This window comes from Pristis pectinata, chromosome 12 (genome assembly GCF_009764475.1).
Source record: "Pristis pectinata isolate sPriPec2 chromosome 12, sPriPec2.1.pri, whole genome shotgun sequence".
NCBI lineage: Eukaryota > Metazoa > Chordata > Chondrichthyes > Rhinopristiformes > Pristidae > Pristis > Pristis pectinata.
The window spans coordinates 18,546,052-18,571,972 of NC_067416.1; the positions used below are offsets into that span (position 1 = coordinate 18,546,052).

Genomic DNA, 25,921 nt, shown 5'->3' on the forward strand with positions numbered 1-25,921 from the left:
GCTGGTTGCCTAGATGGTATGATTCTGTATGACCATGTCAGGCTGTTGCTTTACCAGCTTTACTACTGCTTGAAATACTTTCCCAATTTAGATATGAGTCTCCAAATGTTTGTGAGGAGAACTTTGAAAGGTTGACTGGGCTGAGAGCAATTTTGCAATGTCTGTATTTGCCACCTAGGTCAATGCTAGGTGATTCATTTTGCCATGTCTCTCATTCTTGCATACTTTATCATCATGGTTCTCGTTCTCTACCAATATCTGTAGAATAAATATGTTATTCAAATGATAACATTTTTCTTGAATATTTCATCTCAATTATGCTTCCAAAGCATAATTAACATGTTTTATATATTGCAAGTCCTTTAATGGGTCAATAAATTGGAGAAAGAATGGGAAAAATCTTCATAAAATGATATCAGCACAGCATCCTAAGTGCAGTTGTTCAAACCAATTATATTGGTGCTTAAATTTCCACTTGTTGCTGTCTGGATTAATCAAAAACTCTATTATTTTAAAACTTTATAGAAGCAGTATAATTTCCTGTCACTGTGTGTATTTAATGATTGGTGATGTATCTGTTAATACAGAAGTACTTAACTTTATGTAGCAGAGATAAACAGATCAAATTCAAAATATTGCAACCTTACTACAGATTTATTTTTGGGGGGAGAAGCAGGGGTGTGGGGGGGGTTAAATATTTCCCCAGTAGATCATTGGAAATAAGTTCAAGATTACCAAAAATACATACAAAGAGAATTAAGCAATAGTTCACAAATATTCTAATGCTCCCAAAATGAGATTGGTTCTTCTCTTACTCTCACAAACTAGTAAATAAGAAGTAGAATTTGGAGCAAGAAACTGAAAATGCTGGAAATCCAAAACAAAAACAGAAAATAGCTGAAGCACTCATAGAACATTACAGCACAGTACAGGCCCTTCGGCCCACAATGTTGTGCCGACATTTTATCCTGCTCTAAGATCTATCTAACCCTTCCCTCCCACATAGCCTCTCATTTCTCTATCATTCATGTGTCTACCTAAGAGTCTCTTAAATATCCCTAATGTATCTGCCCCCACAACATCTGCAGACAGTGTGTTCCACACACTCACCACTCTCTGTGTAAAAAATTTACCCCTGACATCCCCCTTATACCTTCCTCCAATCACCTTAAAATTATGTCCCCTCGTGTTAGCCATTGTCACCCTCGGAAAAAGTCTCTGACTGTCCACTTGATCTATGCCTCTTAGCATCTTGTACACCTCTATCAAGTCACCTCTCATCCTCCTCCTCTCCAATGAGAAAAGCCCTAGCTCTCTCAACCTATCCTCAGAAGACATGCTCTCCAAGGCAGCATCCTGGTAAATCTTCTCTGCACCCTCTCTAAAGTTTCCACATCCTTCCTATAATGAGGCAACCAGAAATAAACACAATGCTCCAAGTGTGGTCTAACCACAGTTCTATAGAACTGCAGCATCACCTCGTGGCCCTTGAACTCAATACCCCGACTAAGGGAGGCCAACACACCATACGCCTTCTTAACAACCCTATCAACTGCGTGGCAACCTTGAGGGATCTATGGACGTGGACTCCAAGATCCCTCTGTTCCTCCACACTGCCAAGACTCCTGCCATTAACCTTGTATTCTGCCTTCAAATTCGATCTCCTGAAGTGTATCACTTCATACTTATCCGGGTTGAACTCCATCTGCCACTTCTCAGCCCAGCTCTGCATTCTATCAATATCCTGTTGTAATCTACAGCAACCTTCTACACTATCCACAACACCAACCTTTGTATCATCAGCAGACTTACTAACCCACCCTTCCACATCCTCATCCAAGTCATTTATAAAAATCACAAAGAGCAGTGGTCCCAGAACAGATCCCTGCGGATCACCACCGGTCACGGATCAAGTAGATCAAGCAACACAAGTGAGGAGAGAAACAGAGTTGATGGTTCAAAATAAGGACCCTTCATCAAAACTGGATAAGTGAGGGAATAAGCGTGATTAAGTTGCAGAGAGAGGGTGCATGGAGACAATAGAGGACATGCCTATGATAGAGCGCAGATCAAAATTGCCAACCTCTGGAATTCCCTCCCCAGTAGAGCTGAGAAGGCTAGATCACTGGAGTATTTAAAAAGAGAAGAGAAGGGGATTGTGAAGAGGACAATATGAAACCAGAGATGAGTTGAGGCCAGGGGCAGATCATCCATGATCACATTGAATGTCAAGTTACACCTGAGGGGCCGAACAGCCTACTGCTCCTTTTTTCTTGAGTTTTTATGAAAAGGGTCCATAATATGAACCTCATCAAAATCAGATATATGCTGGCAGCAGGACTCGAAAGAGCTTCTCTGTCATCACCTGATGCTTGTTTCCCTTGCTGTACACTGGGCAATAGAAATTCAATTATTACGGAGTAACAGCAGCACATTTGGAAATTAGTAATCTAATCAGGCAGAGTCAGCATGGCTTCATGATGGGGACATCGTGTCTGACAAATTTATTGGAGTCTTTTGAGGAAGACTGCCAGAGTGGATGGAAGGGAACCTGTAGACTTCCAGAAGGAGCTTAACAAAGTGCTTCACAAAAGGTGAAGTCACATCTATTAGTCACGGAAACATATGCAATCTGATGGAATTGACAAGCCAGGTGTCAAATATGTTTTACATAACGATTGATGTTACCCCCTTGTGTACTGTGGGATTTGGGGTTTTGCATTAGGAAAAGCGCAATAAAATCTTTCGAAGTACGCAAGGCACAGTTTATTTTACCAGTCACAATTTGCAACTTACACATCAAGTCAGTCCCCTAGCTCTTAAAAGTGTGCCACTCTAATGAATTTTCCCAAGTTGCCTCTTTCAGTTTCCTCGGCGTTAAAGAATTGCTGATGCAGTACTGAGTGCTTCACTTTGAAGGAATAGCATTCTTCAAAGGCAAGTTGTGACTTAAAAGGGAGTTACAATGAATCCGTTCCTGCTCCAGGAACAAGTGAGAATATTTACCAAAACACAAGGGCCTACCTAAATTGTGATACTGATGAAATTGTGAATTCTGCAATGATTCCAATGATTCTCACTCCTAGGGCCTCTGGCCTCCCTCTCAGCCGCTCCCATCTCCATGCAACCAAGATCTGATCCCCAAGACTCACCTGATTCTGAGAAAGACCACGTGAACCAAACCAATCACTCCCCTGGAGGGCACCAATTGGGAGATCTTCACAAAAAAAAGGCAGTCACTTGGTAAACACTCCTCAGATATCAATTAGTGGCTTATTTTAAACAAGAAATGTTTGTACAGTTTAATCTGTTTACCCCCACAAAAGACTACAGTACGTCTACTGACTTTTATAGATTACAACAAGTAAATATTACTTCTCTGCAATTTTGTCTGCCTTGTCCACAACTCAGCCGCAATGTTTCACTGTTAATCCCACAATTTATGTTTAACGATATGATAGTCCCAAACACCTGGTTCGGGTAGTAAGTGTGAGAGCAAGTTATCAGTTGCTTTCTCCTGGACCGTAGAAATTCCATTCTCCATAATGAAATCAAACAGCATCATCTATTTTATATTCATTACTTCTGCACGTATAATTATTGTTCACTGTACTTATATGTTCAGCTCTGTTGTCAAGTTAAATATAGATTCAATTTTATTCTCTGTAGCAATAATACTATGGAATGGAAAGGATCAGTCAAAATCTAAACCACTCAATAATTCAATGCAATTCAATTTTTTTTTACTTATTGCATCATTTCACTCCCAAAATCCCAGCCAGCAGTTTAAATGGGGATGAGATAACTAACTTAGGCTGGAGCATAGCTTTACCCTTTGCTTAAGACCTGCTCCTGAATTCAACAATCACACTGTTTCTTAAGCACTAGTTCTGCTGCAATATCATAACAGTAATGTTAATTGGTATTGAACATATGACTGAAATCGTTATCTCTGGCACATTGGTTAACATCACTGCAGCATATATGTAAGTACACTAAATGCACAAGGGCCACAATTCACTATGGAGCATGGTATTGTTGATAGCTTTCAGTAATAGCATACAATTGGATGAAAACATGGTACATTCTTGTTCATTGTCCAGCCTCAAATCTGCAGGGGAAGTATTGTTTCCAATGGGAAGGCCAGTTATTACCCGGTGAGTTCAGAAATATATTACAAATTTCAATTTTAAAAAGTACTGTATATGTTCTGAACATGCCTTTTCAGAAGAATCTTCAAGGCTAAGACTTCTCTTGGGCATAACCCTGTAATATTCTCCAGATACTGAAGTAAGCATCATTTCACTGAAAGTCTATATAAAGACAACAATCATGCTCAGCTCTGGGGAGATCGAGGTTTGTCAGAGGGAACGTAATTTGGATTGTGGGCATTCATTCTCTACGGAAGTACATTTGTAAATGGATGCATTATCAAAGCACCATGTGATCTGTGATTTCCCTATATTAAAGTGGATGACATGAAAAATCACTGCAATCAAGCACAAAGCTGAGCTCTCTGTGTCTGGTGTTACAAAGCATAAATTGAAAATCCATTGCTGTAGGTTAAGTTTTTATTTTTATTTGCACCTCTTTGAGATTGGAGGAAGGTGTGTGACTATTTACTACCAACCTTGTCCATTCCTGAGTTCCCTGCATTCACCAGTCAAAGTGGAATTGGCCTATTTGTAAACTAAATGAAAATCCTTGCTCTGAGCTTTGCTGTGATCAGGTTATAAATGCTGGATGGTGAGTGTCGTCAGAACAAAAAAAAATATATTGGCTAAATTACAAAAAATTTGGAACAGGAACTAAATTCTTCACTTCCAATTTTAACGCCAATGAGGGATGGACAACCGAACCATTTGCAGGAAGTGGGTTGGTCATCTAAAGTCTTATAAATGAGGTCACCTGCTTTCAATTTAACAGTCACTCTATTTTAAGTCACAAGCAATGTGATTACAAGGCCCAACAACTTAAAGCAGATGTGAAGGTATGAATCCATGAGGTTTATGCTTTTATTGCTTGTGTACCATAGAATGGTCACAGTACAGAGGGGAGCCATTCAACCTGTCAATTTCCTACCAGCTCAATGTAATGCAATCCATCTAGTCACATTCCCCTCCTTATTCCCCAAGATCCTGCAATTCTTTCCTTTCAGATTTTATCTAGTTCCCCTTTGAAAGCTATATTTGAATCTGCCTCCACTACTACCACTGGCAGTGCATTCCAGACCCTAACCGTTGATGTTAACAAGGTCTTCCCTCATGTCACTTTTGATTCTTTTGCAAATCACCTTCATTCTACATCCCCTAGTTCTTCACCCCACCACCAGAATGGGAACAGTTTCTTCCCACTTACTCAGTCTATGTGCTTCAGGTAGAGTGGGACAGCTGTACCCAACAATACATCCAGTAAAACCCACCTTCTGCCTATGGTGCTGACCACTATCTGTCTGCTCTGACCACCATCTCAGAAAATTGAGACTCTCTGATCGTTTCAACATTCCACAATCCCTGTTCCAAGCCTACTCTGGCCCCATTCCTCAACTCTTTCTCTGCTATATCGACGACTGCATTGGTACCACTTCTTGCATCCGTGCGGAACTCTACAGTTTCATAAATGTCGCCACAAATTTTCACCCTGCTCTCCAATTCACTTGGACTATCTCTGACACCTCTCTCTCCTTCCTCTCCACCTCTATCTCAGGAGATTCCTTATCCATCTTCTACAAACCCACTGACGCCCACAGCTACCTTGATTATAGCTCCTCCCACCGTCTCTTGCAAGAACGATATCCCTTTTTTTCAATTTCCCCAACTCCCCCACATCTGCTCCCATGATGAAGCTTTCAACTCCAAGACATCCGGATGTCCAACTTCTTTACTAACCATGACTTCCCCCTACTGTGGTCGAGAGAGCCCGCACCCGCATCTCTGCCATTTCCCACACCTCTGCTCTCTCCACCACCCCTCCCAGACCCTACAGGAATAGGGTCCCCCTTGTCCTCACATTTCATCTAACCAGCCTAAGTATCCAACACATCATTCTCTGCTACTTCCGCCATCTCCAGCAGAACCTCACCACCAACCATATCTTCCCCTCCCCACGCCTTTCTGCCTTTTGCAGGGACGGCGCTCTCCATGACTCCCTAGTTCACTCCTCCCACCCATCCCACTCCCACCCTGGGAACTTTCCACTGCCCCTACACCACCTCCATCACCTCCATCCAGGGACCCAAAGAGTCCTTTCAGGTGAGATAGAGATTCACCTGCACCTCCCTTAATATCATCAACTTCATTCGGTGCTCCAAGTGTGGCCTCCTCTACATTGACGAGACCAAACGCAGACTAGGTGACCATTTTGCAGAACACTTGCGCTCTGTCCGTAACTGCGACCTGCACCTCCCCATTGCCCGTCACTTCAACTCCCCCTCCCACACTATCACTGATATGTCAGTCCTCGGCCTCCTCCACTGCCAGGAGAATTCCAAGTGCAAACTGGAGGAACAGCACCTCATTTCCTGTCTTGCAACCTTACGGCACGAACACTGAATTCTCCCACTTTAAGTAATCACATCCCCCACACCCCCCAACCATGCCTCTTCTTTTCTTCCCTTTCCTACCCTCTCTCTTTTTTCTACCCCCCTTTTTTCCTCCTTACCTTTTACCCATCCCCAGTGGATCTGCTCTCTCCTCCTCCCCCGCACCTGCCCATCACTATCTCTTACCTGCATCTACCTATCACCAACTTGTGCCCACCCCACCTCCCCTCTTTTATCCACCTATCACTGCTCTGCTTTTTCCTCCTAGATATTGGGCTTTCCCTTTTCCTATCTTCACTCCTGAAGGGTCCTGACCCGAAACGTTGACCGCCTGCTTTTCTCCACAGATGCTGCCTTGCCTGCTGAGTTTCTCCAGCATCATAGTGTTTTTCAAGTAGATTCCAGCATCTGCAGTCCTTTGTTTCTCGAGGTCTATGTGCTTATTGCTTGTGTACCATAGAATGGAATGTGACCAGCTGGGTTTATTTGTATTGAGAAAAACAAATATGGATTTGGTCACTGTTTTGCAGGATGACTCTATACAATTCACAAGTGCAATCAGGTCACTCACTTTCACTCTGCCGGTTGTCATTAGCCTCCTATATGTTCCAGTGAAGCTCAGTGAGTAGAGTTTGAGTAGAGGCAAGTCATCTTCTGCCTCCAGACTTAACAGTGAATTTAAATTGGTAAACTGGTAAATTGGTTTATTATTGTCGCATATCCCAAGGTACAGTGAAAAGCTTTGTTTTGCATGCCATCCACACAGATCACTTCATCACGTCAGTCCAGTAAGGTAATACAAGAGAAAATAATAACAATGCAGAATATAGTATTACAGTTACAGAGAAAGTGCAGTGCAGGCAGACAACAGAGTACAAGGCCATAACGAGGTAGACTGTGAGGTCAAGAATCCATCTTAATGTACTAGGGAACTGTTCAATAGTCTTATAACAGTGATTCACTAATTTCTGATCATAACAATGGCTTCTATTTCTTTTCAGGAAGAAACCATTGGTAGCATTTCTGCTATTTCCATTTATTCCTCCTCTTCACCCATCTTCTGATTCTTTATTTGTCCCGTTATCTTGCCCGACTACCAGCATTGTTTGTGTCAGTTATGTCTTGCACCCTGCCAAAGACCTTCCCTTTTTATTCTTTTCTCCTCTTTTGCTTTATTCCTGCACTTATTTGAAGCCTCAGACATGTCTAATGTTTCCTTGTTCTGATGGCAGGTCAATGGCTTGGTGTATCTGCAATTCATCCTTCATAGATGCTGCTTGACCTGATGAGTATTTCCAACATTTTCTGTTTCAAGTGAGGTTTCCATTGTCTGAGTATTTTGTGTTTCAATTATTTTAATGCATCTAACATCTGTTTAAATGAGGTAAGTTGAATTAAATTATTGTTGGTGCTAATTTAAATCAAATTATGTGAACAGACAATGTAAGGAGTCTGCAAAATTTATTACTTGTTGAATAGGTTTTGCATTTACTAAATTTGAAAAGCTGTCAGGCAGCCAGACTAAAGCCAAACTGCATTTGTATTTAAATAATCTAATGGTTCACCTCTGGCTTTGCTTACAGTTGTGATTTTCGACTACCAGATTCAAAAAATGGGAATGAGGGAGATGGAGAGTGTCTCAAGAATCTAGGTAAGTGGATTGTTAGACTGGAAGTTTTTGGTTGTGGCGTCAGGGTGGAGTGAAGGCTGCAATAGCAGAGCCAGGCATCAGAAGGAGGGAATGATCCAAACTAAAGCTCTGCATGAACCTACTCAATGCAAAAGAGTGGGTGTCGGAGTGGGAGCATTCACCTTCTGGAACCTGGAGCACTTGGGAAGGAGTGATACCCAAGAATAGTACCCAAGAGAGAGAAGTAATGAATCATGGAACAGAGTCAGGAATCGCTATCAGGAAGTCCTAAACTAAACTGAAATTTAGCACCTAGATTAACTGATATAACATGAACCAAAGTTTGGAGTGGCCCCTGGTTGGCACAGATCATTCAGTAACTTTTGAGTATTACAGACTGAAAACACAAAGACGATGTTTCTAATACTTTCAGTGGTTGTCATGGCACAGGCTGGGCAATTGTGCCCTTAAGCAAAATGGAAGAGGAGACATGTCAATAAAGCAGCTGCAGATCAGGGCTCAGACCTGTGCTAAAACTGGTCCATGATTTCAATGTTTAATCCAAGTCTTAAGAGAGCATGGTGGCTGTTGCTGCATGATGTGCAGACAGTGGGACGAGAGTTGGGGAATAAGGGAAGGCACAACCAACTTGGTGCCAGGATGGCTGGATGGGTAGGGGCGCAGCAGAAGTTGCATGCATGGCTGAGGCTCAGGCGGAGTTATACCAGCTTACAAGTGGAGGCACTGTGATCCTTATGATTTGGAGGGGAAGGGAGAACGTAGGACTGGGAAAAGGGACAGCGATCAGGAGGAGAACAGGGTATACTGGGGCCTGTCATCTCTCGTCACTGCCACTGCACTGGTTTTCTGCAATTGTTCATCCTTCTCTCTTCAATGTTGTTACTCCATCAGTCTCAGTTGTTACAAAAATAGGAACTTCAATCTTGACCTTCACATAATTTCAAACAGGTGGCATTTAAAATCGAAGCTGCTCCTTTGTTAGGTACAACATATAAGTGACAGTGTGGCTGCAATACAGTAGAAATTCCCTTTTGACTGGGGATCACATAAAATAAAGGGAGTTGATATGTTTGCACATTGAATTGTTTACTGTAAGGATTACAGCTGTCAATTCACTCCTTGAAATTCAGAAACTGTATTTGATTTATCATTAACATTCCATGTAATCATTTTCATATCAGCGTTATGTTAATCCCAATTGATTGACAATGTTCTCTTTAAAAGGGTGAACGTGACAGGAGTTATAGACACCAGCAGTCTGGAACACAAACATTGAAAACAATTATATGGGGAAGATACTAAACACTACATTACGGCTCTTTAGGCTCACGTATTCCACATTGAAACATCATCTGTCAAGATTCCAGACTCTACCAAATAGTAAGTCACTCAATTAACTATTAGAGCTGCTGTATTCCAAGCAACTAAAGAAAGATAGCAGTTTTGTCTCATTGATAACATTCTTGATGCTGAGTCGGAAGGCCACATGCTTAAGCCCACTCTGGGGACTTGGTAGATAACCTAGTTGCAAAGCAAGGCTTCATCTGCAGTCACAGATGTACAGAGAAGATCCAATGGTTCTATCCCTAAAGGAGTGGCGAAGACCCATATTTATCCCTCAGTCAACACAAATTATGTGATCATTATCTCCCTGCTATCCAGGTGGCCTTCAGATCATAGAATGGTACAGCACAGGAAACTATTTGGTCCATTAGGCCTCTGCTGGTTCCACAAAAGTGCTCTCCAATTAGTTATGCTTCACCATGGGTTCGTAAATTTCCATCCCTCCAAGTACTTGTCCAGCTCCCTTTGGAAAGTAATTACTGGGCCAGATTGTGCTGGACCTTCTCTACCTGCCTGGGATCCACACACTGCCACTTACCTGGTGCAGATGCTGAGGGCCAATCTTGCCCTGGAGTCAAGCAGCAAGCTCCAGATGATGGTTAGACCTCAGGTGGCACATTGCAGCAACCCCTCCCTGGCTTTGGCTGCCGGGAAAGCTGCAGCAAGTCTTTGTTTCCCTTCAAAACTCTAATGTTTCCTTGGTCCTGTGCTCCCTTATAATTGTAGGGTTTTGTTCTTCCTACCAATGTGTGTCATTTCATATTCTTTTCTGTTAATTTTGACCTCATTTCAGCCTGCCCCTGTTTTCCTGACCTGTTGATAAGCTCCTCGCTGTTTTACCCCATCATTTGCAAACTATGACATTCTCTAGTCTAGGTCATTAATATACATGAAAAGTAGCAGTGATTTTAACACCATCCCCAAGGGACAACATTATATATTTTCCAGTTTGAAGAACAATCATACATCATTATCTTTGCTTTCTCATATCCAATTTCATAACAATGCTGCCACTGAATTCTAATGCCATGGGGGCTTCAATTTTGTTAGCATCTATTATGCAGTGTTTCATTTCAAATGCCCTTTGAGGACCTGATACACATCGACTGGACTATCTCATCAATCCTTCATTACTTCATCTAAGATATGTGTTTAAATACATTGTGCAAGCTGCCATTTAATGACTTTTATTTTTCCAAATGATAATTTACCTTTCCTCAAATTATTGGGGCAGATCTTCCGGTCCCATCACCACTCTAATGCTGGAATATAACCATGTATCGCCATGGAAGTCCCAATTTTCAGTGCGGGTGACGGTCTAGATTGGCGATGGCATCTTCCTCCCTTACTGCTGGCTGCCCTGTTTAAGCTGAATGGAGTCTTCCAATGGAGCAGTATGAACTGCTGCAGATTTCCCACTTGCTGCGTGTAAAGCTGCCAAGTTAAACCTGCCAATAGTATAGCAGTCTCTCTTCAAATGACTGCCATTGGATGCCAGATGAAAGACGAGTGGTGTTTTTATCATCCATTTGTTAGTTTTAATAATTTTAACTTTTCATGTGTGAGTATGCATTTTAGTGTTTTTTAATGTAAAGATATTTTTAAAGAGTATTTTTATATTTCTTATATGTGTTCTGGGTTTACTGAATCTTAGTCAATGTCAAAGAAGTTTAGAATCATTCAGTGATTTCTATCACAGCCTGTACCAAGGAATGGAACCTCACCAGCAGCCAGAACTGTTCCAAGGCACCCTTATACTGTACAGGGCCTTGACTAATTACTGCAAGGTAGGCTCCCAGTGGAAGGCTGCACCTGAGGCCACTGTTTAGGAAACAACTATATAAAACTTTGGTTAGGCCGCACTTGGAGCATTGTTACAGGGAAGAATGTGAATGCTTTGGAAAGGGTACAGAAGAGGTTCACCAGGATGCTGCTTGGATTAGAGGGTATGAGATATAAAGAGAGGTTCGGCAAACAAGGGTTGTTTTCTCTGGAGTGTTGGAGGCTGAGGGGAGACCTGTTTATAAAATTATGAGAGGTATTTATAGGGTAGACAGTCAGAATCTTTTCCACAGGGTAGAAACGTCAAGTATTAGAGGACATGAACTTAAGGTGAGAGGGGAAATGTTAAAGGGAGGTGTGCGGGACAGGATTTTTTTCCCCCCCACACATGGAAAGCAGTAGGTGCCTGGATCAGGCTACCAGAGGTAGCGGTTTAAGAGACTTTTAGACAGACACGTGTATATGTAAGGAATGGAGGGACATGGATCACGTGCAGGCAGAAGCGATTTAGTTTAATTTGACATGGAGTTCAGCACAGACAAGGTGGGCTGAAGGGCCTATTCCTGTGCTGTACTGTTCAATGTTCTATGAAACAGCATGGAGCAGGGCTGAGCAGCCAGCAAGTCTGGTGTAATGGATGATCTGAACAATTGTCTCAAAGATATTCCACACCACTGACACCTACTGACTTATATTTGCCACATTTATTCCTCTCTCTGGTTTTTTTGAATGTATGCAATCCTCTAATCCTCAAGGTGGATGGTAGAATCTGGGGGAGTTAATAAGAATGTAGGAAAAATGAAATACAGGATTATCATGGGGTTGGTATAAATGGGTGATTGATGGTCAGCCCAGACTCGATGGGCTGAAGAGCCTGTTTCCATGCTATTTCTCTGTATGATTCTGACTCTAGGATCTCCCATAACTAGAAAGGTTTGGAAAATTATGGCAGACTCCTTTGTTACCTCCACCTCCAATGTAGGATATACCCCATGAGGAATGGGGAACATAGGAACTATCTGTTTTTGAAGTATTATCCTAATTTCTCTACTGTTCCCCTTTTACATTGGCAGCATCCTCTTCATTATTAAAGATAAATGCAAGTATTTATTTAGTTCCACAACCACGCCCTCTGTCTCTACAATCAGTGCTACTACTTCTTTCATCACCCTTTTGTTATTTATATGCTTGCAAAATAATTTTGCATTCCACTTTTTATTGTTTGCTAATCTGTTCTCACAAATTCTCTTTGCCTCTCATACTTCCCCTTTCACTTCTCAGTTGATGTTCGCATAGTGGTTGCTAAGTGTCCTGGCAAAGACTTCAAAGCACTTAATGGAGGTAAAGCGCCTTGAGGTGTCTTGAAATAGTGAAAGGCACTAAAATTTCCTTCTTGCTGGAAGTATATAATATAATGTTAGTGTACTGTTTCCATTTATTCAATGGTTGTACTAAATATCTTGCCCATACATTTGCTTGACATTATATACCAGTTTATCTGTGTATATAAATTTTGTTGGCAGATCAGTTTGTTCCGGCAAATCCAAACCCAAGTCATAGACATGGAGATGTATCACTGAAACAGGACCTTCAGCCCACCAAGTCTGCACTGACCACCAACCATCCATTTACACCAATCCTACATTAATCCCATTTTTTTTTATTTTCCCCATATTCTCATCAACTTCCCCCCAGATTTTACCACTCACCTTCACACTAGGCACAATTTACAGTAGCCAATGAACCTACCAATCCTCAAGTCTTTGGGAAGTGGGACGAAACCAGAGGACCCGAAGGAAAGCTACGCAGTGACATGGAGAACACGCAAAATTCCACACGATCAGGATATGAGGCGAGGATTGAGCCTAGGTTGCTGGAGCTGTGGGGTAGCAGCTCTACCAACTGCATACCCAAACATTGCAATGATACCCAGGAGGAGTCTTCTATTTGAGTATTTCAGACAAGTCAAGCTAAAAGCTGGAAACTCTCCCGAAAATCCAAACACAATGCGACATAGATGTCTGAGATTCTATTACTAGCAGGTGAGCATTTCATTAAATAGAACTTCCAGTAGCTTTGAGAGTGCAGTCCAGATGGCTTTGCTACAAATGTTTTTTTGGGGTCAGAGATGAGCATTCAATATGTAAATTATCCTCCTAAGATGCCAGTGTCCATACAAGAGACCCAGATGTGTTTATATTCTTGTGTTTTTGGCCTGTTTCTGACAAGAATTATGAAATATAAAAGACAGGTGGTTAAAATAGCAGTCAGTAGGAAGTCAGGAGGAACAAGGTGGTAAATACACTAAAAAACTATAATGCAGGATACATTAAAATAACTCCTTTAATGCATTTTTTATTATGAAAATTGTATATCTCAGTAACCACAGATGCTTAATGAAGCAAAGCCCTGAAAGGATAAAATTCATAAAATTCCTTTTTACTTTGAAATATCCTTGATTACTTCCATATTTTTCTCACATCAGAACTGTCAATGCAAGGACGTATTTTGAAATACTTAAATTCTGGAGAAAAAGGATTGTTTGCAGCATCAAACAGCCATAATCCACACATGATGTACTTGCAATAATGACCCTTTTTACCTCTGAAGCAGTCAACAGGCCATCCAAATAGTAAAGTGTCTGCAAGTTTGTCCATTAATCCTGGAGGGAGCAGCTGCAGCAAGAAAAAGCTGAACACCAAAGAAAATTTGAATTTACACGCAAGGCACTGCTGGTGCTCTGCCCCTCATTGGTAGTCCTCTCCCCACCTGAGCATGCATCTTAAATGTAGCACAGAAAAAAAAATGTAGGGCTAAGAAGTTCTTGACAAAGTAACGGCAAAGTAATAGTACTCCCCATAATTAACTTGTAAATATTGAGCAATCTGCACTGAAGATAGATGCCCTGATTTCCAATTCTTCACAAACTGCAGGGCGGTTAGATATTAGCCTTGCCAAATCACAAAACTTGCCAAGAGTCTGCTCATTAAGATTAAATGCGTGTCATAAAATTGTTGGATTTTCACCATTAACAGAAATGAATCTTGCTTCTGTCATTGAAGGCTGGTGATTTGCATCATGACAAACCTGTTACTGTCGAGATTTATGATCCTAACTTGACCTTCAACCATGGAGGCTGAGGAGGGGTAACAATGAAGCAGCTCGGTCCTACTTCAGGATACAGCAAATAGTTTCTCTAGGTTTTTAAAACCTTTTATCTACCTTGCCATTTTTTTTTTGCCATGCACATTCCTGTCAATGACAAAAGGCAATCATTTTTAGGATGCTAAGCTTTTTTGACATGTAAAAATGCGAAGTAATAATTAACAGAAAATAAGTAATTTGGGTTGTGACATGGTAAATGTAATGTGCTTGAGAGAAAAAAAAAGGGGTCTTAGGATCCATGGTTTTCAGATCCCTCCACTTCTGTTTTTATTTGTAACTTCTACACCAGTCGTCGATGGATAGAAGTTGATTACCCTGCTTAATCAGCACTTCCATTGACACCATTACATGCATTTACCAAGATGATAAAAGGCTAACGAGACAGACCTTTTCCATCCAGCAATCACTACTTTGTACAAGTTGAGTTCAGCCTTTGCTGATCATGTTGGACAGAAATGCTGGTTCAATCTTTCATGTGTCAAGAGCGTTTGCACGTTTCACATGGTCTCCCTGCCACTCACTCATTAGTTCCCAGGACTAACACATCCATCCAAAGCACAACTAGATTACAGTACTTTTGTCTTCTGCTTGTTCTTTTTAATTTTTTTCTTTCAGGAAAAGATAAAACATGGGAGTAGGAGCAGACGTATGGTGCCTTCAACCTGCTCTGTTATGTGATTAGTTTGCACTGACTTGCCTTAATTCCATCTCTTTGTCCAAGACCCATAACTCCTGATTCCCCAAAAATCTTCAAAGATTCAAAAACCTAATTCAGCCTTCATTATATTTAACAACAGCAACCATAGCTCTCTGGGGTAGAGAATTTCAAAGATCTGAAAACCTTAGAGAGAAGTAATTCCGCCTCATCTCAGTCTTGAGAGTTCAACTCCACATCCTGAAGCCATGCTCTGTAGTTCTAGATTCCCCACAGCATTTCCCTGTCAAGCCCTCTCAGAGGCTTGTATGTTTCAATCAGATCACAACTCATTATTGTAAAGGAGAATGAGAGGTGATCTCATTGAAGCGTACACGTTTGTGAGGGGACATGACGAGGTAGATGCAGCGAGGATGTTTCCCTTGGTGGGGAGTTTAGTACGGGGGGGGGGGGGGGGGCTTGGCCCTAGGTTAAAGAGTTGACCACTTACGAGTAAGAGTTACTTATTTCTGAAGATCTTGAATCTTTTGAATTCTTTGCTCAGAAGAGCTGTGGATGCTTTTTAGTATATTCAAAAGTGAAATAGATAGACTTATGGACTTTTGCTCAATTCCATTTAATCATTCCTAATTCCAGGAATCAATCTAGTGAACATTGATTGAACAGGATGTACAAGTATTTGGATAGATTAGGGACAGTCAACATGGCTTTGTGCGTGGTAGGCCATGTCTAACCAATCTTATGGAGTTCTTTGAGGAGGTTACCAAGAAGGTTGATGAGGGAAAGGCGGTGGATGTTGTCTACATGGACTTCAGCAAAGTCCCCCATGGGAGGCTGCTCCAGAAGGTTAAGTTGCTTAGCATTCAGGATGCAGTAGCCAATTGGATTCAACATTGGCTTAGCGGGAGAAGCCAGAGAGTGGTAGCAAATGTTTGTTTCTCTGACTGGAGGCCTGTGACTAGTGGTGTGCTGCAGGGATCGGTGCTGGGTCCGTTGTTGTTTATCATCTATATTAATGATCTAGATGATAACATGGTAAACTGGGTCAGTAAATTTGCAGATGATACCAAGATTGGGGCCGTAGTGGAAAGCGAGGAAGGTAATCAAAGCTTGTAGCATGATCTTGACCAGCTCAAAAAATGGGCTGAAAAATGGCAGATGGAATTTAATGCAGACAAGTGAGGTGTTGCACTTTGGGAGGACAAACCAGGGTAAGACTTACACAGTGAATGCTAGGGCTCCGAGTTGCGCGGTAGAACAGAGCGACCTGGGAACACAGATCCATCATTCCTTGAAAGTGACGTCACAGGTAGATGGGGTCGTAAAGAGAGCTTCTGGCACTTTGGCCTTCATAAATCAGGGCATTGAGTACAAGAGTTGGGATGTTATATTGAAGTTGTACAAGACATTGGTGTGGCCAAATTTGGAATATTGTGTGCAGTTCTGGTCACCTACCTACAGGAAAAATATCAACAAGCTTGAAAGGGTGCAGAGAAAATTTACAAGGATGGAACCGGGACAGGAGGACCTGAGGTACAAGGTAAGGTTCAATAGGTTAGGACTTTATTCCCCGGAGCACAGCAGAATGAGGGAAGATCTTATAGAGGTATACAAAATTATGGGGGGTATAGATAGGGTGAATGCATGCAGGCTTTTTCTCTTCAGGTTGGGTGAGACTAGAACTAGAGGTCATGGGTTTAGAGTGAAAGATGAAATATTTAAGAGGAATCTGAGGGAAAACTTCTTCACTCAGAGGGTGGTGTGAGTGTGGAACGAGCTGCCAGTGGAAGTGGTAGATGCGGGTTCAATTGTAACATTTAAGAGAGGTTTGGATAGGTACATGGATGGGAGGGGTTTAGATGGATATGGTGCAGGTGCAGGTAAATGGGACTAGGCAGAAGATCAGGTCAGCATGGACTAGATGGACCGAAGGGCCTGTTTCTGTGCTGTAGTACTCTATGACTTATTAGGTGCACTGTCTCCAAGCAAATATATTTTTCCTTAAATCAGGAGATAAAAACTGTATGCCATGCTCCAAATCTGACCTCACCAAAGCCCTGTAGTCTTCATTACTCCTTGTACTCCAGCTGTCTCGGAATATTGGCCTTTATTACAATTGCTTTCCTAATTACTTATTGTTTCCCTCTGCTAACTTTTTTTTCTTTTTCATATATGAGGGCATGCAAATCTCCCTGAACGCTACCATTCAAGTAATACTCTACTCCTCTATTCTTTCTGAGATGGATAACTTCACATTTCCCTCATTATACTCTATCAGCCATCTGCTCGCCAATTCACTTAACCGGTCTGTGTGCATTTTGTTTGGTTTTTGGCCTTACAAGTTACCTTGTTACATATCCTTATAATGCCATATCCTTAGAAACTCATTCCCTTCTTCTAGGTCATTAATATAGATTGTAAATAACTAACGTCCCATCAATGATCCCTGATGCACTGCACTAGTTACAGCCTGAGAACTTGACAATAATCTGGTTATCCTTACCCTTTATTTTTTGTCCATTAAACAATCCTCTATCCATAATTTTTCTCTTCTAATCTAAACACTTTCTTTCCCTCTCTTCATCTTCATGTGTCTACTTTGGTTCCAATTCACTCTACCTGTGGCTCCATCATCAGCTCAGGTGCTTTCTTTATCCTTAGTTTTCAATATCCATGGAGCCGGATGGTCAGCCATGATATCAATGACACATTTGGTGTCCCAAGGATATCATTTTGATGAATCAGCAGCTAGCTTGGCAAATACGCAATGATGTCAGTGTTACAGTTAAAAGGCCATGTGACATCACTCACTGTAACATCATCAAACATAGAACATGGGGCACAGAACAGTACAGCACAGGAACAGGCCCTTTAGCCCATTACGTCTGTGCTGATCATGATGCCAATCTAAACTAATCCCATCTGCCTGCATATGATCTATATCCCTCCACTCCCAGCCTGTTCATTTATCTGTCTAAATGTCTCTTAAACATTGCTATCATATCTGATTCTACCATTTCCCGTGGCAGCACGTTCCAGGCACTTACCACTCTCTGTGTAAAATGAAACTTTCCTTGCACATCTCCTTTAAACTTTCCCCCTCTCACCTTAAACCTATCCCCTCGATCATTTGACATTTGTATTTGGCATTGCAGCAATTCTTAACTCTATATTAACAAACTTTTTGACACTAGTGTTTTAATATAGCAATCCACTCAATTTACACTGCAATATTTTTACATTTAATCTTTTATTTTGCTAGTTCATTTTTCAGCGAGAGAAAATACACCGATGTGTATTTCGTATAATACTCCACTAAGATGTGATACTAATGCACACTTAAAGGAGAAGCTATTATCCTAAGCCCTAAAGTTTGATGCAAGTATTTCAAAAAAAATTTATTTGGCTTTTATCCAAATTGTTGAGATTGTACTTCAAACCCAAATGCTTTGACTGTTAATAAAAATATTACCTTGATGTGGCAGTCAGACTTTAAAATATGCATTTTAAACTGTAGAGAATTCTATGACTATAGAATCATAAAAGAGAATGTTACATGGGTGGGATAGCAAAACTCTCCTCTGTTTGCTGTTTCCATATTCATGAAATAACTTTTGAATTGAATATTATGAATTGTGGATGAAACCGTTTGACATAGTTGTCTGCTTGGCACCCACTCTCAGCATGGGTGCATTCTCTGCATTGTGAACAGCCTTTCTTCATTCTTTACAATATTCTCCAGTTAATTCTATGCTGCTTATTTCAAATGGCCTATTAATCTGAAATTAAAGTTCCACATCAAACACCTTCTGCACTGTTTTATTATGATTACTTAAATATGAATTCTGCTAATTTACAGATTTTCAAGCAAATAAAATGAAAAACAAGATTAGACTGCAGCTTTGGACAGCAAGACACAAACAAGCCTTATATTTCCTGCAGAATTTGAAATCTCACATTTCACATTCTGAATTCTAGCTTCTCACAATAATTTTTCCCTTCCTTTTGATGTGTTTTTATACTTGGTCACATTTAGTGTCAAATCAATGCATTTCTCTTTGGCTCCCTGAAAACAGAAAAATGTCTTATCTGCACAAATGGTCCGATAAGTGATAGTCCAGGAGCTATTTACCATTTTTGAGAAAGTTGATATTGAAGCACAGCAGAAAGCTCTTCCAAAGTGCCACATAACCAGTCAGGTTGAAGTAATGTGGTTATTGAATCTGTCACTTTGCACTATAATAGCTGGGCATTACCAAGTATAATATAAGTGTTGTAAATACTTAAATATTATCTAAAATTATATATTTGAGAACATTAAGGTAATTTGTTTTTGGTAGGCCAGACTTTGCATTTTACTTTAAATCTTACTGTTTAATTTTCTCATTTTATGATGTTTCATTCTTGAACTGTCATCCTCTGCTCAACAGCCAGCATTTTTAGGAAAAGATTTTGACAAATAAATCATGGATTATGCAGAAGCCAATCTGATCCTCTGAAGAAAGAACCACTTAAGTTGTAAGATCTCATTCTATTGTGGTTCATTTAACAGAAATAAAATATTGTTCAGTAAAATATTGACCAAATTGAATATGGGCAGGCATGGTAGTGCAGCTGTTTGTGTAACGCTTTACAGCGCCAGTGAGCCAGGTTCAAATCCGGCTACTGTCTGTAAGGAGGTTGTATATTCTCCCTGTGTCTGCGAGGGTTTCTTCCCACATTCCAAAGACATACAGGTTAGGAAGCTGTGGGCATGCTGTGTTGGCGCCGGAAGCGTGGCAACACTTGCGGGCTGCCCCCAGAACACTCCGCGCAAAAGACGCATTTCATTGTGTGTTTCGATGTACATGTGACTAATAAAGATATCTTATAACATTGCAAATATTAAATCTGATTTATAATGCCAGATCTACAGATCAGATATTTAAATTTTTACAGATTATTGAATTACTATTGACAGCTTAATCAAAATAAACTTGCATAAAAACAAAAAAACTAGAACTACTCTGCAGGTCTGGAAAGAGACAAAATTAAAGGTTCAGGTCAACAACTTCTCACCTCAGACTAGATCGTTTTGGCCTCATTTCCTCACCCACAATCGTATCCAGCAGGACCCTATTCTTGCACTTACTTTGTCCAGACGTGAAGGGCTTATCTTGCTGTCCCTTAGCATCCAGAGGTCCAGCAACATGCTATCACTAGTGACAGGATCTCAGTCTAAGAGTAAGGAGGCCCAGCCTTGAAACACCCCTGACATATGGCAAAGCTAGGGCTGGACTTTGCTGGCTGCAAAAGCTGTAATTGATTTTAATGCCACTCTAATGAATCTAACATTCAGAGAATTAAAACTATTAGAATTAAAGTAATTAAGTTGATAATTAACATTAACTGCACATAATTTAAAAGATTAAGGTAAGTAATAAAGTATTGCTTACCTTTCCTTTTGCTTCCCAATCATTTGCCCTACAATTCCCATTGAAATCAATGAGATCTCACATCTGTGCCAGATCCAACCTGGTACTGGATCTGAACGATGATTTCCCAATGTTGTGCTGGGATTCCCAGCAAATTTAAGCTCTGCCATTGACGTGGAGTTCAGTGACAGAATAAATAAATAAACAGATTCAATCTTCTGAATCTGTAAGTGCGTGTCTTCTGCGTTTGACAATGCATGTGCAGGATTTTGGGACTTACTGCAGTGGTTGCATGCTGGCAGCTCCAATTGATATCACTGCAATAGCCAGCAAGATTAGCCCATTAACTTGATTTCTCTCTCCACAGAAGCTGCCTGCACATTTCCAAAATTTGTTTTTATTTAAGTTTTCCAGCATCCAGAGTATATTGCTTTTACATAGAACAGTACAGCACTGGACAGGCCATTCAGCCCACAATGTTGTGCCTATCTTAATGCCAATTTACTGTATACTAAATATTCTGCTCCTGTTTATCATCCATATCCCAGCATTCCCATGTGTTTATCTAAAAGACTCTTAAACTCTACCAAACTACCTGATTCCACTACTACCCCTGGTAACCCATTCCAGGCACCTACCACTCTGTAAGAAAACTTGCCCCTCACATTGCCTTTAAACTTCACCTCCCTCCCAACCTTAAAAACATGTCCTCTGGTGTTTGACATTCCTAACCTGGGGAAACAGATTCTGACTGTTTACCCTATCTATGCCTCTCATAATAGGAAAAAAAACTCTTATCAGGTCTCCCCTCGGCCTCCGACGCTCTAAGGAGTTACAACCCAAGTTTGTCCAACCTGTCCTTATAGCTCATACCCTCTGATCTAGGCAGCATCCTGGTAAACCTTTTTCTGCACCTTTTCCACAATCTCATCTTCCTATAATGAGGCAACTGGAACTGTACTCAATACTCCAGTTGTTGTCTAGCTAAAGTTTTATCTAGCTGCAACATGACTTCCTTACTCTTATACTCAACACTCCTACTGATGAAGGCAGGCGTTCCATACGCCTTCCTTACCACCTTATCCACTTGTGTAGCCACTTTCAGTGAACTATGGACCTGGATCCCATATATTACATTACATTAAATTGACTTCTTTAATTTGGTAAAGGTACAACAGAATAGGAAAAACATGGCCAATTAAATATATTTACAATTGTTGCCAATGGAAATAAGAAACAGTCATAATTTTGTTATTGCATGAGAATCTTAAACATATTTTTCTAGTAAGATTAGTTGAGAAAACCAAAGTACTTCACTTAAGTTCAATTTTCTACCCCTCAATGCATTGGTATCCTTTGAGAATATTTTGGAGCAAAGACCGTGAAAGTAACTATAAACTAGTAATTAACATCAAACAAATGGTAACAAACATTTTTTTAGTTGTTTCTTCAACTACCTCCCCTCCCCAAAACTTCCATTAATATAACATCTTTTGCAATCTCAGGGGGCACACAAATGTACTCATGTATCTTTGAAGTGAAGTTGTTTATTATATGGACATTCAATTTGAACACAGAAAGTTTCCACAGACAGCAATGAGGTAATGACCAGATAATCTATTTAACAGTACAAATTGAAGAATTGGTACTGGTCATAAAAGATGCCTTACTCTTCTTCAAACACAATCGTGAGATCTTTCATGTCTGCTTGAGAGAGATGGTTCAGTTTAATGTGCATCTAGGAGTTAGCATCTCCAATAATTCAGCGCTCCCGCTGTTTGTTTGTGTAGAAACAACATCCAATATCACATTCTTAAGTCTCTAGAGTGAGACCAACTCAAAGCAAGAATACAAACACCAAGCCATGGTCAGCCTTCAATCCCAAGAGTGGCAGTAGCATAGTATTTCAACACCACACAAAATTACACACTTCTTTGTTTCATCTGGCATCACATTAAGTTATTAAGTTCTCAGTTTTTCTTGTGCATTAATAGTTTGCAAATGCATTACCCAGAATCACAATTCACACTCTTATTGGCCAGAGATAAAATTATATGTGAGTAATGGTTCAACTCATGTACACAGATAAAATTGGTGCACAGAGACATTGAACATTTATTTATAGTACTCACAGCATGTTGTTCCACAAGGGTAATAATTTTGACAAAGTAATAAACTCAATGAAACGATCTAATGACCCTTGCTCAATATTAAATCAGTGATGTAAAAAAGCACATTCTATCTTTTTAATGTTGAGGCCACTTGGGTATTATGATATACAAAATTTATCAGTACAAAAATATAAGAATTTGTTTGATGGCAGTATGATATAAATAGAATCTTTATGTTCTCATGTAGAGCAAACTGACAAGAGTTGCAGCCAATTTCATCTGCAGAAATGTAAAAAAAGGTGCATTTCAAACAAATCTATTATCATTTCTGTTTCTTAAACTTGGAGTATTCTACAGATTTCATATATAAAAATATATATAAAATCACCCAAGCAGATATGATTATTGACTACTGGTGGACAAAGTAATTCCTATTCTGTGACATGGACAATTCTCAACATTGCCAGTCTGGTCAGCCTTCCAAAAATAAGAATGTTTTGCAACATGCAATGGGCAGTCAAGACTCAAACGGTTAATGAGGAGAAACATGTAAGCTCTATGTATGTCAAGCACCAAAACCAGATGTAAAATAAGGGTGGTACAGTTATTCTGAAGTGATCTAATGTAATTGATGAAAGGGTGTTGTGATGTGATAAGCCACCAAAATCCATTAAATAAAATGGTGGCATGGTACATTCAAGAATCTCAATCTAATGTGAAAAGATGGTGCAATGTGCTAAAGCACTTAAATTTAATGTGAAAGAGTGGTGCCATAATTTGAAACTCTCAAACCCTTGAGGATTTGAGTTTGCTGTATGCTGAAGCACTCAAATTTAACATGAAGGGGAAGTGTGATGCGCTGAAGGTCATAAAAGACGCTATGGTATGGTGAAGTATTTAAATGTAATGTGAAAGAATAATAGTGTACTCAATATACATGTTTCCTTATCTGAAATAGCCACCACCAGTAACAGGAAACCCCCAATAGGAGGCACCACTAGCATTAGATTACATTTTTCCTCTTTCTCACACAATTGTATTTCGTCTGCAATCAGAGCATCATGCATTTATTTTCCTGTGGAATGTTTAAAGCAACCTTCAGCATCTGCAAACTGCAGCTGCACTAATTGCATTCCACTTTATACCTGATGAGGGAGTTGCACTTTTAGACATTAAACAAGCTAGGTGAATAATTTGCTGTAAAACAAAAGACCTGGAGTAAAAATAATTCGAGTCAAACAATTCTCCTTTTAGGAGTTTTAAATGAGTTTAAATCTACGGCTCAGATAGAACAAAAATGTGAATTGTAACATGGTTTTACCTTAGAGGTAATTTGCATGAATAATGATACTAATTATCTTTATTAAATAAGTATTTACTTTGACTGAAATTTGGCTGCTGATCAACAGATGGGCTGCACCACACATCATACTTCGCAGTTGATAGATAATAAATTATATCACACCTACAGGATTATCAATGGAGTACATTAATCACACGAGGGGAAGCATTATTGTTGCCATTAGAACTCTGCACAATGCAACTTATTCAATGCCTATGACAAACGGTGACAATTCACTTCTTCAGAAACACATAAGTGAACGTTGCTGCAGACCCGCGCAAACAACATGGGAACGACAGTGGCTCAAGATTACGGTCAGGATAAACGGACGTAAATATTAACCTAATAATGCGCGCCCTTGTCAGAAAGCAACACAATTAAAATTTTAAAAAACACTATTACTTTCTACATTAAAGAGATCACTTTTCCCATCGACAGCAGCTAAAAGGCATGCAGATCAGAAACAACAGACGTCCCCTCTGCACGTTTTACACAATGCAGTTACTAAACAGTCGGTCTGCTGCTTCACAGTTGGAGGGAGTGAGGGTTCAGAGTTCCAGACACTGACTCCGACCTCACTCCCATTTGTAGAGCAGCAAGCAATCAGGTTTCAAGGCGAAAGTAAAGACCGGTGAGGTTGAGTATCCCAGGAGAATTTCAGAGGGTGATAGGGAAGGGGGCAATAGAATAGAAGTGGTAATAGGGGCAATCACAAGAAATGGAGCAGGGAACGCAAAATCAAAAAAAAAGACAATGGGATGACTGCAGGGTAAACAAAAAGCGTGGTTAATACTCCCCGGAGTTAGTACGCCGAGTCCAGAAATCATAGCTAACCCGGTTAATAGAGTTACACTTACACAAAAACTCCGAAGAGGAAAACTCTCATGCCGATCTCAATTGCCAAATCCCGCAAGCTCTTTTTCTGTGGTTCCTTAGGAGGCAGCTGCATGGCCGAACTGGAGAGGGTTATCACTATTTTAACGAAGAAAGATAACGGGTGTGTGTCCCGGTGAATGAAAGGAACGGGGTGGCAGGTGTCACTGGACTCCGGATGTCCGAGGCAGCCCGTTCCGAATGCCAGCACGCCGCCTCACCAGGTCGAGCATCTCCAGCGCTGCCCGGGTTGAATTTCAGCTCCCCCTGCCTTCGGCGGCGCTCACTGTGCGCGATCGATCAGGTGAGCCGCCGGAGGACGGTGGGGGTGGTGGCGAGTGAGGGCTGAAGCCAGTCTAGGTGCTGCGGAGACGCAGAGCCAGGTGATACTCGGATGCCTGTCCGCGGCTCTTCTTAAAGCGGCGCCTTCCCCGAGTTTAGAAGCAACGCGACGGAGCTCCTTCAAACTGTGACACCGCAAAGGGCTGCGGCCTCGCTTGTTTCAGGCATCTGGAAGTCAAGTGCATTCCAATATATACTATCTCCCCCTCTAACACCTCGCCTCTGACGACTGACACGAATACCCAATGAGTTAACCACAAACCGATACTGTAAACCACCTTCTCCACGCAATATAAAGCATGCTTAAATTATTTCAACAGGAGAGCCATTCCTGCTGAATTCTTTTAGGGTGAGAGAGAGTTATTTTACACAAAAAGCCTGGAAAAAGTCCAGAGAGACTGCTAGTCGGTGGCTCCCGCCTCCCGCCGCGGATATCTCCACTGAAATTCTTGTAGCTCAGAAAAGCGTTCGTTGCTTGCTTGCTTTGCTTTTTAAGCCTTTTACCTGTTGTGGTGTTTGCTGGAAGATTCTGGCGTTGGGACCAGCTCTCTGACCAGAAGTGGATGTGTCGGAGTGAGAATTGTCTGCGGTCGCTTTGCTTTCTGTCTTCAGCTCCCGCTAAAAGAAAAGTTTATGCTTGGTAAAGATGTCAATCTTTAGGCACAGAGCACGGCTTACATTAGATTGGAAGTATTGCCATA

At 40.8% G+C, this 25,921-nt stretch overlaps 1 protein-coding gene across 2 annotated transcripts in view; it reads right to left on the bottom strand.

Annotated features, from left to right (window-relative positions):
- The window catches only part of plpp4 (phospholipid phosphatase 4), a 239,898-nt gene extending 214,364 nt beyond the window's left edge, over nucleotides 1–25,534 (bottom strand). The window contains exon 1 of one of the 2 annotated variants that reach the window (XM_052027399.1): nucleotides 24,863–25,534. In XM_052027399.1, the coding sequence (XP_051883359.1) occupies nucleotides 24,863–24,954 (92 nt within the window). In that variant the 5' untranslated portion in view covers nucleotides 24,955–25,534. Of the gene's footprint in view, nucleotides 1–10,747; nucleotides 10,891–24,862 lie in introns of those variants that run through there. The other variant, XM_052027400.1, reaches the window with a different exon arrangement.
- Between the last annotated feature and the right edge of the window lie 387 nt (nucleotides 25,535–25,921).